The 18,573-nt window shown below is 44.9% G+C and overlaps 1 protein-coding gene across 12 annotated transcripts in view; it reads right to left on the minus strand.

Annotated features, from left to right (window-relative positions):
- LARGE1 (LARGE xylosyl- and glucuronyltransferase 1) overlaps window positions 1-18,573 on the minus strand; it is an 851,853-nt gene that overhangs the window by 526,167 nt on the left and 307,113 nt on the right. For all 12 annotated transcript variants that reach the window (XR_010156081.1, XR_010156082.1, XM_063808040.1 and 9 more), the window contains one exon: window positions 10,102-10,225. Coding sequence is in view for 10 of the 12 variants with exons in the window: in XM_063808040.1 (XP_063664110.1) it covers window positions 10,102-10,225 (124 nt within the window). In the remaining 2 variants the exon portion in view is untranslated. The remainder of the gene's footprint in view (window positions 1-10,101; window positions 10,226-18,573) is intronic.

Raw genomic sequence — 18,573 nt, forward strand, 5'->3', positions numbered from 1 at the left:
ACACCTCAGCCACTCAATCCCAGGCTAACATGCCAAAAAAAGAACCCCAAAAAGGGCCTCATCGAAAATACCAAATCTCTAACATCTCACTCCTCAACTCTAGCCTTTTATCCTTTCATAACATTTGGACAAAGACTCTGTGCTCAGTGCAAATTTCCTAACCTCATCATAATTTCCAGTTTACCCTGCCCATTGCTTTCTCATTATTTGTCAAACACCTCTGGTCTTTCTTGTTTTGATCCCAACTCCGTCATTATAACCACACTCTTGAATCAATGAAGTTTTTTGTTTTTGTTTTTTAGATGGAGTTTTGCTCTTGTCGCCCAGCCTGGAGTGCAATGGCGCAATCTCAGCTCACTGCAACCTCCGCCTCCTGGGTTCAAGCGATTCTCCTGCCTTGGCCTCCCAAGTAGCTGGGATTACAGGCACCCACCACCATGCCCGGCTAATTTTTGCATTTTTAGTAGAGACAGAGTTTCACCATGTTGGCCAGGCTGGTCTCGAACTCCTGACCTTAGGTGGTCCGCCTGCGAGGCTGGTATTACAGGCGTGAGCCACCATGCCCCGCTGAAGTTGTTTCTTAACACAAGTTTCTGGTAGGTAAGACTTGCGGTGCATGAGATAGCACTGCAGGGAAGGCTCAAAAGAACGAGATTCTGGCATCCACTCCATCCAAATGCTGCTCTCTTTAGCAGCATTTGGTTAATTCTTTTGGCAAATTCCTTAGAAATAAAACATAATAAAACACATGTCCTCTCTGTGGCATGGAGTTCTTGGGAGGACAGAATGAAAGTAGGTATATGAAAGCACTTCTCTCTCTTTTTTTTAATTTTTAATTTTATTTTTTGTGGTTACATAGTAGGTGTATATATTTATGGGGTACAAGAGATATTTTGATACAGATAAAGCATTTCCTTATCAGTTAAATGAAGTATGAATGAGAAGACCACAATAAATAAGAATGAGAAGGAAACAATGCTCAGGATGAGAAAAAAGGTGAGTTGGGACACTTCACTGCTTTTAAATGAGTTTAAGACTCTGAGCTCAGACCAACTGTAGCTCAAGGTGGGGCATGTCACATATGCAGATCTAGACCAAGTGCTGTGATTTGCAGAACCACAGAGAATGTCTCTATCTATGGGATGGAGACACAATGGGGAGCACATTTAAGCAAGTCAGCAACCTGGAAGGCATTTATTCCACAAGCAGATCAGAAGACATGTTTTAAGGGTCAACTATCACCTAGGCTCCATGCACTGTCATTTCAGGTACAGTTGAAGAAATGGAGTAGTGATTACTGAGAAGAACAGAGGACTCACTCAGTAAATGTGTCAGGTCTTCAAACAACTGGTTGATGCACACTGTGTAGCTCAAAACATAGAAGCCAGGTATTTGCTGGAGGCCAGGATTGGCCAGATTTTGTCCAAAGGCTAGGCATGAACATAAATGTTACAGACCTTGCCCTCTAGATTCCCTCCGTCTAGCAGAGAAGGCAGATGAGGGAACAGACAAATGGTACACAGGCTTGCACTTGATCTTCATTAATGCTCAGGTGAACCAATGAGGAGAATGAAAAAGATGAAGATTTCAGTAAGGCATAAGGCGAATATTTCTAATAGAGTTTCTAAATATGGAACAGGGTCCTTTGGGAGGTAATGATCTCTTATCTCTGGAAGTATTCAAAAGCAGAAGATTAATGACCATTTGTATAGAATATTATAGAAGAAAGTGGAAGGTTATGCTAGATGACTGCCAAGTTCCTTTCTAATTAAGATTCTATGCTTCTCAAAAGGGGACAAGACCCATTCATTAGAAGACTGTTAAATAAAGAAAAATCTGCCTGTGTAAAAAGTGAATTGAACAAACGACATAAAAAGATTATTTTATAATGCAGATTAGAGTTTGCGTTCATTGTCTAAAATTTTCCATGTCCAACATTTCAGAGTCAAACATCAGTCTTATAAATACACAAAGGTATGCTTTCAAGTGCTTTATGCTTTTCCATGTCCATTCTGTGATCTTGCCCTCATTGTGTGAGACAGAAAAGCCCATGACAGAGGCCAGAGGTACACTGCTGACCTTGCAGAACCAGCTTTCATATTCAGAAACCACACAGATAATCCAAGAACCAATAAAACAATAAAGAAAATAGGAAAGTGGTAATTTTTCCAGACCTGTGCATAATATTTAACCTCTGTCACCCTGCCGAATAACACAGGACCACAAAGGAAAGAGGGAAGAAGAGCATAAATCCATCAACTACTCTAGAAAAATAAGCCAAAATGTAGACCCTCTGATGAGAGGTCGGCAGTCATTGTTGAAGGAGAAGAGGAAGGGTTGACATGGTGGGCTTAGAAAAGAAAAGATTTAAGAAGTTAATTACAGTCATCTTTAAATATATGAAAGTCAGCCACATTAGGAACAAAAAGAAGAAAGCAAGATTTCTTGAGTGCCTATTATGTGCCAAGCATTGCCTTCCATTACAAGTCCTCATTTAACTGCAATCAATCTTCACCAATAAGGGAGAGCCAGAAATACCCATTTTGATAGGCTATTTATTCACCTCTGTCCATTGCTCTGGGTATTAACACATTATTAGTGAACTGGGGGATTCCGAAGGCCACACACACCTTACTTCATTTCTCATGTTTCTGCAGGGCATCCCAGAGCAGATAATGCTCTTCCATGAGACATATCTATGTCTTCTCTCTTTCTTCTGCAGGCCCAGCTTCAATGGAGCTGCTCCAGCCTCATGAGAGCATTTCGTCACAGCACCTGAAGTTCAACCATTGTTAAGTGTGGTCCCCACTGAACTATAAACCAGGCCCAGCAGCCAGAAAACCCAGATCCCATTCTGGGAAAAGCTGTATGTTAGGAAGAAACATATGTGATCTCTTGTTGGGCAATTCAGTTACGCTTCTTGGCCTAATTCATGAAAAAAAAAAAACAAAACAAAACTTGTAAGTATTAAGCCTTCTTCCCATCCTAGAATCCTATGATTTCATGCTCTCTTCAGTCTCTCCCAGAAGAAAATGTCCAGTATTCAGGAAGCATAGCTTCCCAGGAAACAGATAGGGTAGGCAGCAGTTTACCCACCCCCTACATGACAGGAACAATGAGTCTGCCTCCTAAAGGACGGCAGGGGGCTGGAAGATTACAGTTATCTAAAGACAACCTCTGCCATCCTCCACAGAGACCAGCACAAAGGCAATTAAGGATGAGTAGGAGGCCAGTTTTTAGAGTACACCATCAATATTTTCTGCAGCCACAGTCCTGAATCTCACTTCATCATCTTTCTGATGTTGGTAACAAGCGGGCATTGGGTCTAAGAGAAAAGGAGAAAAATTAGGGCTCCCAGCTAGACAGGTGAATCATGAAACAGCCACTGCCCTGCCGCTTCCCTTCCTGAGCTCGGGATCACGCGCACCCCAGTGATGGCATGGGGGTGACTTTCTGGGCCAGCTGGAGCAAGATCAAAGGCTGGTAGACATGTAGGGCCTTGTCTGAAAACTGGCAAGAAATGTTTTCCTGATTTAAAGCCAACTGTCTAGAGTGATGACTGTTAGTTTAGAACAGGATCCTTGGATGGAAGTGACAGAGCCATCCCCCTCCTCAGCAGCATCCTTAGAAGGGCTCCCTTTCATCCTCTACAGGAAGTACCATTCCCAGCAGGCCTTCCATGCAGGAGCCATGCTTAATATACTGGTTCTTCAGGAACACCCAGAGAAGGAACCTGCCCCCCTCAAAAGCTCAGAGAGTCCTTGTCTAGACACGATGACAGTAACTTAGCTGAAATAAGCCACAGAGAGGGAAACAGGACATAGGAGAAAGGGCACAGATACTGGAGTCAGACAGTTCTGGATATTCATCCTGGCTCTGCCACGTACAGGTTACATGATTTGGAGTTAGTTAACTCCCCTATGCCTCAGTTCCTTTGTATGTACAATGGGAATAATAACAGGACCTAGTCCATAGAGGTGTTGTGAGAAACAGACCATGAGAGAACCATGTAAAACATGAGAAATGAAGTAAATGATTCTTTATTATTATACTTTAAGTTATGGGATACATGTGTAGACCATACAGTTTTGTTATATGGGTATACATGTGCTATGGTGGTTTACTGCACCCATCAACTCATCATCTACATTAGGTATTTTTCCTAATGCTATCCCTCCCCCAAGCCCCCACCCCCTGACAGGCCCCAGTGTGTGATGTTCCCCTCCCTGTGTCCATGTGTTCTCATTGTTCAACTCCCACTTATGAGTGAGAACATACAGAGCTTGGTTTTCTGTTCTTGTGTTAGTTTGCTGAGAATGATGGTTTCCAGCTTCATCCATGTTCCTACAAAGGACATGAACTTATCCTTTTTAAAGGCTGCATAGTATTCCATGGTGTCTATGTGCCACATTGTCTTGATCCAGTCTATCATTGATGGGCATTTGGGTTGGTTCCAAGTCTTTGCTATTGTGAATAGAGCCACAATAAACATACATGTGCATGTGTCTTTATAGTAGAATGATTTATAATCCTTTGGGTATATACTCAGTAATGGGATTGCTGAGTCAAATGGTAGTTCTGGTTCTAGATTCTTGAGGAATTGCCACACTGTCTTCCACAATGGTTGAGTAAGTGATTCTTAAACAACAGATGTTAGACCACAGCCTGTGGGATCCAAAGCCATGGAAAAGAGGAATTTTGAATTCAAGTGCAACTCGACAGTGGTAACCAACAGTCATTCCCCAGGGGCTGTGGCCCATATCTTTCAAATTCCCTTAAGATCTCCGCTACATCCATGTCTACTGAATTATACAGTCCTCTATGTCATACCATTTCTTTTGGGAAGGGAAAAGTCAAATATCAGCGTCAGCACTTGTTAGCAGCCTAATCTTAAGCAAATGCTCTTCAACCCCACACTTTAACTTAAGTGAGGTGGAGGTAATCATACTTATCTTTCCAACCCCCAGGGTCATCATGAGAGATGAGTGACAGCACGCATCATTGACAAAGCTCTACGCAAAAATAAGTTTTCCTTCTGTAGACAGGAGCTGCATGTTTTGAGTGAGTGGAGTTCAGAGCAGAGGTACCTTCAGTCCTGGTAGCCTGTTGGTACTAGGAGTTGGAGGCCGGAAACAAATGGGCCATGTAAACATTGGGAAGACCAATGAGCATTTCACAGGCCACAGAGATAGGCAGGCTGAGCCATCACTATTTGCAAATCCCCACTAATTGGTCATTACAGAGAGAAGTGTACCAGTCCACTGCGAATTTCCCACAGTTCGTTTTTAATCATGCACCAATCCCTCACAAATGTCCTGTTCCCTATTACTTCATTCTACAGCACTAACAGATATCATAAGGGGCCCACAGGAACATTTCTGAGAAATGCCATTTCCAACAGCTGTACAAAGTGATTTCTTGGAGCTGTATCAAGGGAGGCCATCACGTGTGTCTGCTGAGGGTACCATCTGACATGCTTCCTGAATGCAACTGTGGAACCCGGCACAAGTCCATTTCTCTCCTGTTCTTCCTCCTTCCCTAAGGTCGTCTACTGGATGGTGTATTAATGTGTTTCCTTCCTAGTGTACCTGTCATGGAAAGACACTCACTCACCTGTCCCAGAGCTGCTCTTAGGAGATGGGCTGGTGCAAATGGAGCTGCCTTATCTATGCGACTTCAGGGTGGCTGGTGGGCAAACTCCTGGCTGCCCACACAAGCCTCTGGGACACAAATAGGCATTAGGAATGTGGTGACCCTGGGCTCTACAGTGATAAAGAAACGTGAGTTCCTGGGCCTGACCGTGATAAAGAAACTGTGCCATCGGTTTTATTATTCTTAGGGACCCAGCTCTAAATTCATTGTGTATCAGTCATTTAGTAAACATCTTTATAAGCCAGTCGTTTAGCAAGCATCTTTATGAGTTTTAGCACACATCTATAAAGCTTCTTTTAAAAATGTTTTAGCAAACATCTTTAAAAGCCTCACGCCAGGCATTTGGGATACAAAGGTGGTGAAAAACAGACGTGATCCTGGTTTGGGAGCTTACAGTATAGGAGATAGACATCTATTAGCTCATCACACAAAAGTATGAAAGAATACCCTCTGTGTTGAGTCTACCGAAGAAATGTATGTGATTCTAGGAGAACATGTAACAAAGCAACCCCTATGAAATGATAAAGACAGGGAAAGTTTCCCTGAGTACATGTAACTTTAGCAAAAGAACTTGTTATTCATTAGCAATGGGGGAAAGGAAGGAGGTTGGGCAACAGTTTAATAAATAGAAGAAATAACCTGTTCAAAGGCGCTCTGGTGGGAAAGAAGGAGCAAAGTGAATCTGCAGGACTGGAGAGTGAGGAAGGACGCAAGTCGTGCAAGAACAACTTGGAAGGAGGCAGGAGCCAGCGTCCGCAGAGAGATGCGACTCAGTTAAGAACTGTGGCCTCAGCCGGGGGCAGTGGCTCATGCCCGTAATCCCAGCACTTTGGGAGACTGAGGTAGGCAGATCACCTGAGGTAGATGGATCACTTGAGGTCAAGAGTTCGAGACCAACCTGGCCAACTTGGTGAAACCCCATCTTTAATAAAAATATAAAAATTAGCTGGGCCTGGTAGTGCATGCCTATGGTCCCAGCTACTCTACTCAGGAGGCCGAGGCAGAAGAATCGCTTGAACCCAGGAGGTGGAGGTTGCAATGAGCCGAGATCACGCCACTGCACTCCAGCCTGGGCAACAGAGCAAGACTCTGTCTGCAAAACAAACAAACAAACAAAAACTGTGGCCTCTAGCTCAGAGCAGTAGGAAACCAGAAAAGATTTTACCCAGAGGAAAAGATTGGCATGACTGCGCTTGTTTTTGGAAAGCTGACTTTTGCTGAGAGAAAATATATGGGGAAGGAGAGGTGAGCAGTGGAGGGAAGAGACTAGTGTGAAAAACACTTGCCATTGTGCTGGGGAAAGATCACAAAGCATGGACTAGGTAGGTACAGGGGAGATGGAGCCACGCTAGGGTGTGATGTGGTTAGACTCAGGGCAAGAGAAAGGGACAAAGATGAGCTCTCAGTTCCAGATCAGCAACTAAGCAGATGGTGATGCCACTACAGAGGGGCTGTCAGGCTGGTGGAGTAGGCAGATCATGGCTTTGGGGTTGTTGATCTGGGTTATGTATAAACTAAAACATAGACAGACTAATAGATCATGGAGTCAGACAGGCCTGGGTTTTCATCCTGGCTTTGTCATGAACCATAGTTACTAGTATTATGAAAAAATTACGTTTTATAAATACTTTCATACTCACTGTTGTACTGGATTCTGACAACACTCTCATGGGATTCAGGAATGTGAGAGAGACAGGTGGTTAATTGGTAGGGGAATAAAAAGCAGGTGTCAGGAAACTTTGATGAAGTCTTCGATAGTAGACATCGGGTTAGAGGACAGGACTCTAGAGACGATATTCTTTTGAACGTATCAGATTGTATTTTCTAAATTATTATTTTTTAAGCCATGAAGGATTTATTTCGGATGTATATATATATAAAGCCAGCACGTAAAATAATAGACAGTTGGTCTCCCTGGATTAAAGTAGGCATGACAGAGTCAGAGCATCAGTGTTACCTCCCCTTCTCCCCTTTCATCAGAGACCTCATGGAAGGGGCTTCCAGGAGTGAATTCCAGTCCATGGTACCTTACTCCTTCAACTTCTTAGCTGTTGATGGATTTCACAACCGGCCACACCACCCAAGTGCATTTTAAGTCATTCTGGCCTTGGCTACAAGTGGAATGAAGCATTTTTAAGAAGCTGTCATGTCGTGTACACTAAGCCATCTTATTTCATCCCTTCCTTTGTGGCTGACTCAGTCCCAAGCCATCTGAGAGCTGAGAGAACCAAGGTTCAAAACCAGTTAGAAAATTCTTCGGCGGTAAACCAGGATTTGAAATTAGTTTTTTCCCAATCACTTTGTATTTTCTTTTTCTTTTTTCCTTTTTTGAGGAAAAAAAATGATACAATCATTTAGCCATGATCTTACCACTATGACTGTACCACATCATAATGCATACCACTACAATTGTACCACATGCCAGCTCTATCATCCAGGCTGGCATACAGTGGTACGATCATAGCTCACTGCAGTCTTGAACTCCTGGGCTCAAGTGATCTTCCTTTTTCAGCCTCCAGAGTAGCTGGGACTACAGGTGCAGTCACCACATCCAGCTAGTTTTTTGTAGAGACACGCATCTCACTACGTTTCCCAGGCTGGTCTCGAACTCCTGGGCTCAAGTGATCCCCCTGCCCTCAGCCTCCAGAGCAGCTTAGACTGACTACAGGTGTGTGCCATCACACTTGGCTAATTTAAAAAAATTTTTTGTAGAGGTGGGGGTCTCACTATGTTTCCCAGGCTGGTCTCAAACTCCTGGGCTCAAGTGATCCTCCCCACCTCAGCCTCCTAAAGTGCTGGGATTACAGGCATGAGCCACTACGCCCAGCACACTTCGGTGTCTTCTTACAAAGTAAAGGGTGCAGGCTCACAGGGGACATGGCACTGGACTCCTACCCAAAGAAAGGCAAATGGTGAACACAGCGGCAGAGGCATCCTTCGGAACCAGCTGCTGCTCCTCCTCCCGTGTTGCTTTTCCCCCATGGTGTTGGCGCTAAGACCCTGGGAGACAGAGTGGCTTGCTTTCACCTTAATTAGCGCAGCAATTTGCTAAATTTTGTTTTTCCCTTTTTAAGAGTGTTAATCAATTTTAGCTTAGAATAGATTGGAATGGCACGCAAATTACCACGACAATCCCCAAATGCTAAATTCTGAACATCTCCATCAACCTCAGAGCCTGAAATATGTGAAAATCAGAAACTCTGGCTGGCATGTCACTGATCTATTAAAAATGCTATGGCTCTAAAATGAAAAGATAATGGCTTTATGAGGTTTGGAACAAGCAATTTGCCAGAGTCAGCCTCATGCTTAGGTGTTGAGTCCTTCCCAAGGTGATCAGAGACAGAGCATCAGTGTATTTCTGCAAAGTTACATGTTCCTCTAATCACAGCAATTTGTTAAATCCACAAGCATTAGTGGGTACCTACTATGCACCAGAAATATAGAAAAGAATAAGATGCGGCTCCTCTCCTCCTACCCCATTAAGAAAGGTTCAGTAGACAGACAAGTGAACAAAAAATGTCTTCCTCTTTCCTGTGGAAGTCAGGCTGTTTTTTAAGAGGAGTTGGCACTGCAGCTGAGTCCTGAAGTATGAACAGGAGTTGTGGCAAGATAGGTGGGAAGGAAATATCAGATGGAAGGAACAGAATAAGCAAAGACTCAAACACAGAAGAGGGGGCAAAGGGAACCAGAGGTGTGCTCTGCTACTTAGAGTTAAAGGAATAGCGAAGGTTTACAGGAATGCCAGTGACAAGACCGGAAGTAGAATCAAGAGCCAGAATATACAGGACTTCTTAATCGGGCTGTGGGTCTCAACACGATGCAAGCAAAATGGCACTACGAAAAAATTGTAAGGGGATGAGATGACCAAAAAGGTTTCATTTGGTTGAAACCCCTCCAGCCTGACATAACCTTTAATATTTATTCAGCAGTGTCTTTTTAAAGCACATTCAAATATATTCTCTCATTTCAGCCTCTTAATTATCCCCATGAGTTTGGTATTTCATCCACCTTTTCTACTGATGAGAAAACAGGTCCAGCAGAGATGCGTGGTTTACTTTGTGTCTTCTGATCAGTAAGTGACAATATGCAAATTTAAACCCCAGCCCATGGTGGTCTGAGTTCAGCCTTTACTTCATTGGGTAACGGAACTCTCTAGATGACAGCTACCATAGACCACTTTCAGATTATACACCAGGCCAATGGCCTCCAGCGTCTCCAGAAAGCCTTGGTGGTCAAAACTCACAGAGCAAAGTGGATTCTGTGCACTCAAAGGGGTTACTTTAACACGTCGATAATAAAATCAGATTCTGGCTGCAAACAACCTCCTTATGCCCTACACATTTTCAGTTAGGAGCTGAGATTTCTGGCATTGCTACAGTCTGCTCAACCACAAGTAATAACGCTTCCAGCTAGAGGAGATCACGGAGGTGCCTCCCCTCCTGCCCATACCTTGAGCTCGTCTGCATTGTAGAAGTCCACACGCACAGCGGGCACCATCCAGGTCTGGAAGAGCGTGGCCAGGATCTGCTCCGCAATGGAGTCAGCAATAAGGTGGAAGTGCAGAGGGTTCCGTCTGTGGGGAGTGTGAGAAGGAAGGGTCAGGTGGAGAGGTACGGCTCTTTGAATTACAGCTGCAAAAACACACTCTTCACAGTTCCTACAGTGGGGCATGTTTCTAACGGCAATTGTGAAAGTAAATCTGGAATGTTATGAAAACAGTGCTCACTGGTGAGGCTGCAGGAGCTGAAAAGGAGAGAAGGCATCTTACCCAACCTCCGTGATTCAGAGAAGGGACAACCAACCACCAATCACTACTGACACCCAATTCAGGCCAAACACCATACCTATTATTAGGATTCATTTTTTTCTGAAAGCCGTAAGTAGAGCATGTGTTAACAATTTGGTCAACCTTTATATCTGACTTATCAGCCTTAACGCAGAAACACAACAACATAGGGTAAGTTTTTTAGACTGGCTGCAGGCGGCTGGCAAGAGACTTCTCCCATAGCACAGTGTAAGCTCTGTCTTCTGCTTGTTCCTCTCCAAAAGAAAACCAGGCTTTAAGATGGAGTCATCGGGAGCTCCCATCACCCAGTGACAGCCTGTCCTCACTTTTAATATTTCTATAGCTTTTATTCATCTGAAATAGACCACTTCCAGGTTGTATACTAAGCCAATGGCCTCCAGCCTCTACTGAAAGCTTTGGTGGCCAGAACTCAGACCGAAGTGGATTCCGTGCCAACCAAGTGGTTACTTTAATACTTTTGATAATAAAATCAGATTCTGGTGGCAAACAACTTCATTATGCCCTGAACACTTTCAGTTAGGAGCTGAGATGTCTGATGTTGCTTTTACTGAGGCAGCACCCGAAATACCAAGGAGCATTACGCAAGGGCAAAACTTCCGGAGTTAAATGGAAACAGGTTCCAAACCCAGGTCTGAAATGTATGAGTGGGAATCTTGAGCACGTCACTTACCCCTCTGCACTGCTATTTCTACATTCTGGAAAATGTGGAGAAAGACCTTCTCATCAGGCTGCTGTGTTGATTAAATAAAATAAGAAGTGCAAAATACGGCACATCAAAAATAAACATGGGATAATAATCAATAGCAGATGCGCCCTACCGGCTAGATACAAAGCAATACGTCAGTCAAGAACTACTAGCATAAATACTATTGTGCTACTACAAATAATGACATAAAGCGTAATGCCATGAATGAGTACCTACTAGAAATAAAGCACTGTGGGAAATACAAAGATGAGAATGACCCGGCCCGCTGACCTCAAAGAGCTCATACTGCTCAGAGACAGACGCGCGCAGTTAAATATAAGCACGGGGCAAAATGTGATAAGGACTACAAAAGAACACAAAGTTCCATGGGAGTAAGAGCAGCAGCCAATTCTGACGGGGTCAGAAGGACGTGTAAGAGGAGAGGGAAGCTGTGCCCTAAAGGGAAATGCAGGACTTTGACAAGAGAAGAAGGCAGAGGGGATGCAATCTGAGGAGAGCAACAGGAGACAAAGGCTGGGCCCAGGGTGTATTAGGAGTGGGGGCCGGGGGCGGAGGGGCTTAGTAGGGCTCCAGGGTTGGAGCAGAGAAGGACATGAGAATGCAATGAAAGTTTAATTAAAACAGTTTGGACCGGGCACGGCGGCTCACACCTGTAATCCCAGCACTTTGGGAGGCCACGGCGGGCAGATAATGAGATCAGGAGATCGAGACCATCCTGGGTAACACAGTGAAACCCCATCTCTACTAAAAATACAAAAAATTAGCCTGGTGTGGTGGCACGTGCCTGTAGTCCCAGCTACTTGGGAGGCTGAGGCAGGAAAATTGCTTGAATCTGGGTGGTGGAGGTTGCAGTGAGCCGAGATTGCGCGACTGCACTCCAGCCTGGGCAACGGAGCGAGACCCCATCACAAAATAAACAAATAAAATAAAATAAAATAAAAATAAACAGACTAGACTTCAGGGAGGTGTCGGGGGCAGGATGACTGGCCTTTCAGCTCTCGGCCGTCGGCATAGTCACTCCTCACACCTGTCCTATGTTCCAGACATACAGACCATCTCTCAGTTTCCCACCCCCTACCCCGTGCTCTCTCTCCACCCTGGGCCTTATCATATTTAGCTTGCTCTGCAGGCATCTGTCCCGCAGTTGCTCATTCAATAAATCCTCACTGAGTACACCCTATTTGTCAGGGGATGAGCTGGATGCTGGGGACACAGTGGTGAGTCAGACATACCCGCACTGCCCCTGCTGTCATGGAGCTCACAGTCTTGCCCACCCTGCACCTCCACATTCAGCACTTGGTTATCTCTTAGTCTGCCTTAGGACCACCATCATTTGCTCCTAGGATCCTTTCCTGACTACCCACATCTAGGTCAGGGGTCCTTCCTAACTGTTATCCCAGCCATACGTACCGGCCTACTCATCCTTATGTAGTGGTTGCCTGTCTACTTGTCTACACCCCCCATGTGAGCTCAGCAAGCTCAAGGATCACATCAGATACGTTCAAATAGACAGGCCCATGATCTACAGCACAGTGCCTAGAAGAGAGTAGGAGTTGAATCAATGAACTGAATGGATAGATGGGAGATGAGGGGAACAGATGTAGACATGTCATTTAGGAGATCATTAGACTTGGTGGATGTGAAATGAGAATCCGATTAAGACAGTGTTGGCCAGGTGCCGTGGCTCATACCCATAATCCTAGCATTTTGGGAGGCCGAGGTGGGCAGATCACCTGAGGTCAGGAGTTCGAGTCCAGCCTGACCAACATGGCGAAACCCTGTCTCTACTAAAAATACAAAATTAGCCGGGCGTGGTGGCAGATGCCTGTAATCCCAGCTACTTGGGAGGTTGAGGCAGGAGCAGCACTTTGAACCTGGGAGGCAGAGGTTGCTGTGAGCCAAGATCGCGCCATTGCACTCCAGCCTGGGCAACAAGAGCAAAACTGCATCTCCAAAAAAAAAAAAAAAAAAAAAAAAGTGTCTATCCCAGGAAGAAAAACAAGGAAGCTGGATCTAGAGGATTTCAGGAGAACAGATCTTAGATATGAGAAAAAAAAAGAGAGAGAGGGAGGAGCAGAAGGCAACACTGGGGTTCCTGGGTCGGTGGCAATGGCTCCAGGACAGGGAATACAATGAGAAAGGCACCTTGGAGGAGGACAGTGAGTCTGGGATTGGGCAACCAAGCTGAAGTCAGGGGTGGCAAAGCCAGTGCTGCTGCTGAATGGGTGGGTCTAGACCTGAAGAAAGTTATTTCTCAAGGCCAACCTGCCATACATGTAACAGGTGCCTAAGGGTAATAAACTGAATAAACAGTCAGCACTGCAGAATTTCCCCATGGGACCCACTGCCTTTTAAAGACTGCAACTTTCCCATAAAATTATCTATGCTCACCATGCTCAGGGGAAAGGGGCATATTTTCCCTAGAGCTTCCCTAAATGCCCTATAAGAAGCTGCCACTGGACCTTGGTGATGCTTGGTGGCATGAAGGGACAATGCTGTGTTTGCCCACTGGCCAGTGGCTTACCTGAGGGCCAAGTCAGAGGCAGCAGGACAAAGTCACCAGGGAGACAGACGGTCCATTTGGCCCTCAGTGTTTCCACGACTGTCTCCCAAGGCCACAGTTGCCATAATGGATTCTTATTAATGGAGAATGGATAAAGGTAAGCCTATATCATGGTCAAGTTGCATGTTCATCTACAGTAGAGGGGCAGCTTAATTTTAGCCATGGGGTGACAATAATAAATGGACCAAGCTTCTTATATTTGCTCTAACGCATCATACTTTCCACATTTCTGTATCTTTGCTTGTGCTGTTCCCTCTCCATGGAATGCCCTTCCCTGCTTGGAAGCCCCATGAATTCCTGTTCATTCTTCAAAATTCCCTTTGTAAGTCATCTCCTCCTGGAAACCTTCTTTGAGCACTTCCTCGTGTCTTTCTTCTGCTAACTCTGCACCTTGTGTGAAAAGCTCATCTGCCATCTGTAGCAAGGCATTGTGATATGTATTTAAACTGCTGGCTCCTTGTCCCTACTGTGAGACCACAGACGACAGAAACCATCTTTTCATCCCCATCCGCAGTATCCAGCAAAGAACCTGGTGAATCATGGGTCCTGAATAGATATTCCTGTAACAACAACAAAAAGCCAATGCACCTCCTTATATTATCACTGTAACCACCAGCACAGGAGGGCAGAAACAGTTGATGGCACACTTTGTATCAAGAGTTCGGAGTTTGGACTGTGTTCCAGAATGCCTGGCTTGGCATCCCCGCTGCAGTACCTACTGAGTGACTGTAAGCAAGTCACTTCATCTCTCAAGGCCTCATTTTCTCATCTCCAAAGCAGGAAAGAGATAATGGGAAGCAAGGAATATTATATTGGATAATCGTGAGGATAAAATAACATAATAAACATAAAGTGCTTAGTAAAGTACTACCTGATATATGGTAAGATTTCAATACAGGTTATCTATTACCAATATTAACTTATGATACTGCTTTTTTCTCTACTACTTTTGCATCGCGTTTTTGATGAAGTATTTTCAATTAGTTCTTCCAAGCACAGACAAAAAACGGGCTGAATGAATATCTAACAAAGAGCTATTAAGCAATAACTACATATAAGTTACAACAGGGATACAGGTGATGAATGAGCTACGAGTGTCCTCTTCAAGCAGCTTACAATCTTGGAGAGTCAGAGGAAGACAGAATACAAAAAACTCCACAAACATCAGAACATGGATGCGCCGCTGTGCTGGGCTGCCACACACAACAACTGAGCTTGAGAATGGCCCACTTCCCAGGGAGCCTTCCACATAAACCAACAGGTAATATGCCGGACACTCTCAGAGTTAGATGGAAAACAACCTGCACAACCATATATGACAACTCTACAAGGAGGAGCACAAAAGCTACATGGTGGTGAGGGTGAAAGAGATGACATTTTGGTAGTGAAGAATCTGGGAGGTTTCCATGAACTATGTGGCAATTAAATGGGAGCTCTAAATGGGTATAGGAGGAGAAAGGGAGGCATTCAGCAGGGAAGTGCAGCTGACTGTTGAGTAACATGGGGTTGAACTGTATGGGTCCACTGACATATGGATTTTTTTCAACAAAGTCTGGAATGGGAAACCCAGCTATACTGAGGGCTGATTTTTCCCACAGGCTGTGATACAGTTTGGATATTTTTCCCCATCCAAATCTTATGTTGAAACGTAATCCCCAATTTTGGAGGTGAGGCCTGATGGTTAGTGTTTGGGTCATGGGGGCGGATCCCTCATGGCTTGGTGCTGTCCTCATGATGTGAATTTTCTCAAGATCTGGTTGTTTAAAAAAAGAGAAACTCTTTTTTTAAGAAGTTTTTTTAAGAGTTTTTAAGAGCTTAAGAAAAAAAGAGTTTCTCTTTTTTTAAACACTTTCTCTGCTCCCACTCTCCTCTTGCATGTGATGTACCTGTTCCTGCTTCACCTTCTGCCATAAGTAAACACTCCTTGAGGTGTCCCTAGAAGCCAAGCAGATGCTGGTGCCATGCTTGTACAGCCTGCAGAATCATGAGCCAATTAAACCATTTTTCTTTATAAATTATCCAGTCATAGGTGTTTATAGCAAGGCAAGAACAGCCTAACACAGAAAAATTGGTACCAGGAGTGAGATACTACTATAAACATATATGAAAATATGGAAGCAACTTTGGAGCTGGATAACGTACAGGGGCTAAAAGAGTTTGGAGGGCTCAGAAGAAGATGGGAAAGTCTGGAACTTCTTATAGACTGGTTTAATGGTTGTGACCAAAATGCAGATAGTGATAAGGACATTGAAGTCCAGTCTGACAAGTTCTCAGATGCGAATGAGGAACTTATTGGGAACTTGATTAAAGGTCACCCTTGATGTGCCTTAGCAAAGAATGTGACTGTATTGAGTCCATGCCCTCGAGATCTGTGGAAGTTTTAACTGAAGAGTGACAACCTAGGGTATCTGGCAGAGGACATTTCTAAGCAGCAAAGTGTCCAGATGGAGGAGCAAAGAAATGATCTAAAAGTTGGAACTTAAAGAGGGAAGCAGGGTGTAAAAATTTGGAAATTTCGTAGCCTAACCATGTGGAAAAGAAAGAAAAGGCTTTATAGGGTGGTGGTGGGTCGTGGGGGAGAAGAACCCACAACTTGCTAGAGATATTAGCATAACTAAAAAGGGGCCAGGTACTGACAGCCAAGACAATGGGAAAAAGGCCCTGAAGGCATTTCAGAAGTCTTCCAGGCTGCCCCTCCCATTACAGGCCCAGAGGCCTAGGAAGAAAGAATGGTTTCCTGGGCCAGGGCCAGGACACCATTGCCCTGCACCACCCCAAAAGGCTGCTCTTTGCATTGTGGCCTCTCCAGTTCCAGCCTCAGCCCAAAGGGCCCAAGATACATCTCAGGCTGCAGCTTCAGAGAGTGCAAGCTATAAACCTTGGCAACTTCCATGGGGTGTTAAGCCTGTCAGGACGGAGAGTGCAAGAGTGAAGGAGGCTTGACAGCCTCTACCAGATTTCAGAGAATGTATAAGAAAGCCTGGGTGCCCATGCAGAAGCCTGCTACAGGGGCAGAGCCCACCAGAGATGTTCCATTAGGGCAGTGCTTAGGGTATATGTGGGGTTGGAGACCCCACACAAAGTCCCCTCTGGGACACTGCCTAGCGGAGCTGTGGGAAGGGGGCCACTATCGTCCACATTCTAGAATGGTAGATCCACTGGCGACATGCACCTTGTGCTTGGAAAAGCAACAGACACTCAACTCCAACCCATGAGAGCAGCTGCAGGGGCTGTACACTGCAAAGCCACAGGAGTGTTCCTGCCCAAGGCTTTGGGAGCCTGCCCATTGCACCAGTGTGCCCTAGGTATGGGACATGGAGTCAAGAATTATTTTGGAGCTTTAAGATTTAATGACTGCCCTGCTGGGTTGCAGACTTGTGTGGGGGCCTGTAGCACCTTTCTTTTGGCCAGTTTCTCCTTTTGGGAATAAGAGTGTTGACCTCATGCCTGTACCACCATTGTATCTTGGAAGTAAATACTGCGTTTTGATTTTACAGGCTTATAGGTAGAAGGAACTCATCTTCAGATGGGACTTTGAACTTGGGACTTTTGAGTTAAAAATGGAATGAGTTAAGACTTTGGGAGGCTAGTGAGAAACAATGATTGTAGTTTGAAATGTGAGGAGGACATGACATTTGGGGGGCCAGGAGAGGAATGATATAGTTTGGATATTTTTCCCCCACTCAAATCTCATGTTGAAATGTAATCCCCAGCGTTGAAGGTGGAGCCTGGTGGAAGATGTCTGGGTTATGGGGGTGGATCCCTAATGGCTTGGTGCTGTCCTCACAATACTGAGTGACTTCTCATGTGAGCTGGCTGTTTAAAGATTGTGGCACCTCCCACCCTCTCTCCTGCCCCTACTTTCACCATGTGATGTGCCTGCTCCTTTTTCACCCTTCTGACATAAGTAAATGCTCCCTGAGGCCTCCCCAGTGGCCGAGCAGATGCTGGCACCATGCTTGTGCAGCCTGCAGAACTGTGAGCCAATTAAATCTCTTTTCTTTCTAAATTGCCCAGTCTTAAGTTTCCCCCCACCCACCCCCAGCGAAAGAGTTTCGCTCTTATTGCCCAAGCTAGAGTGCAGTGGCATGGTCTTGGCTCACTGCAACCTCCACCTCCTGGGTTCAAGCTATTCTCCTGCCTCAGCCTCCCATGTAGCTGGGAATACAGACACCCACCACCACGCCCGGCTAATTTTTGTATTTTTAGTAGAGATTGGGTTTCACCACATTGGCCAGGCTGGTCTTGAACTCTTGACCTCAAGATCTGCCTGCCTTGGCCTCCCAAAGTGCTGGGATTACAGGCATGAGCCACAGTACCCAGCCTCAGGTGTTTCTTTATAGCAACACAAGACCGGTCTAAGAGGGGTAGGTGACATACGGCTAACTACAGGACTTGAATATGTGCAGATTCTGGATACGTGGGTTTCCTGGAACCAATCCCCTCTGTATACCAAGGGACAACTGTGATAGAGTAAAAAAGTAACAAAGGTGGTAAAGTACAGAGCAGGTCTGTGAAAGAACAATAGTCATATTTGGGTGGATCATACAACAACATTTACTGCACACCTACTTAATGCCAGAAATAGGGAGGATAAAAAGAAAAAAAGAGAGACCACGTCTACAGGACAGACTGGGCTAGAATGTGTGAGTTCCTAGGAACTGCAAATTTCATTCTCTAAGAGAAACAGCCAGACAAGGTTTGAAGGCTCAGCAGGCAGCAAATAGAAGTTATAATTCTGGGAAGTTTTAACCCGGTTACAGAGCAGAAGGTGGACCAGTGTGGGGTAAGAGGAGCAAGCCCTTAAAGAAAGATGCTACAAACATTAGCATGGGGCTTCCTCCT

This window comes from Pan troglodytes, chromosome 23 (genome assembly GCF_028858775.2).
Source record: "Pan troglodytes isolate AG18354 chromosome 23, NHGRI_mPanTro3-v2.0_pri, whole genome shotgun sequence".
Taxonomy (NCBI): Eukaryota; Metazoa; Chordata; class Mammalia; order Primates; family Hominidae; genus Pan; species Pan troglodytes.